The sequence below is a fragment of the Opisthorchis viverrini genome (assembly GCF_000715545.1).
Source record: "Opisthorchis viverrini unplaced genomic scaffold opera_v5_856, whole genome shotgun sequence".
Classification (NCBI taxonomy): Eukaryota; Metazoa; Platyhelminthes; class Trematoda; order Opisthorchiida; family Opisthorchiidae; genus Opisthorchis; species Opisthorchis viverrini.
The window spans coordinates 19,178-19,741 of NW_008752579.1; the positions used below are offsets into that span (position 1 = coordinate 19,178).

Consider the following 564-nt stretch of genomic DNA (forward strand, 5'->3'; position numbering starts at 1 on the left):
TTGACTGAATGTGGAACTGTGGTCCACATAGACACTTCCCAAATAGAATCATGCTTGCTGCTCTTAGGATAATGCATTCAAAGAATGTTGGGATAACTGATAATCCACCAAGTATGGATTATCTTACACTCTGCTTGCCTTCTTTGGCCTCGAGGCTTCAATCTGCCTGTTATCCTTCATTCACTTGTCATTTGTGTTCTCATTCAGGGGTGTCGTTTATCACGCGTATCGAGTCTTGCGTAAAAACATTGTCCCAGCGGAGAATATAACTACTTTTGCCTACAACGATATTGCAAATAATCCCAGGTAAATATCACGTAAAGTTTCCGCTAGATGGTAGCAATTGTAGTTTACAAAACGCATTTCGTTGCTTAGCCTAGAGAAGTCTCATTGTTCTTCCGTATTTCTTATTCACATCAATGATTAATTTGAGTTTCAGACAAGTATGGGTTTTCCTGAGTCGCTTCGATTGCCTTAGCAGATTTTCTGTTATTTGATGTATTTTCATGAAGGCAGACGACGTAGAACCCAGAGGCAAGCAGCACATTCTGATGATGATGATGA

General features: G+C 40.1%; 1 protein-coding gene across 1 annotated transcript in view; it reads left to right on the top strand.

The window, feature by feature from the left end:
* Positions 1–304, top strand: part of T265_15763 (hypothetical protein) — a gene marked incomplete at both ends in the record, with an annotated part of 13,569 nt that extends 13,265 nt beyond the window's left edge. The window contains one exon of the mRNA XM_009179090.1: positions 208–304. Within this exon, the coding sequence (XP_009177354.1) occupies positions 208–304 (97 nt within the window). The remainder of the gene's footprint in view (positions 1–207) is intronic.
* Positions 305–564: the final 260 nt, after the last annotated feature.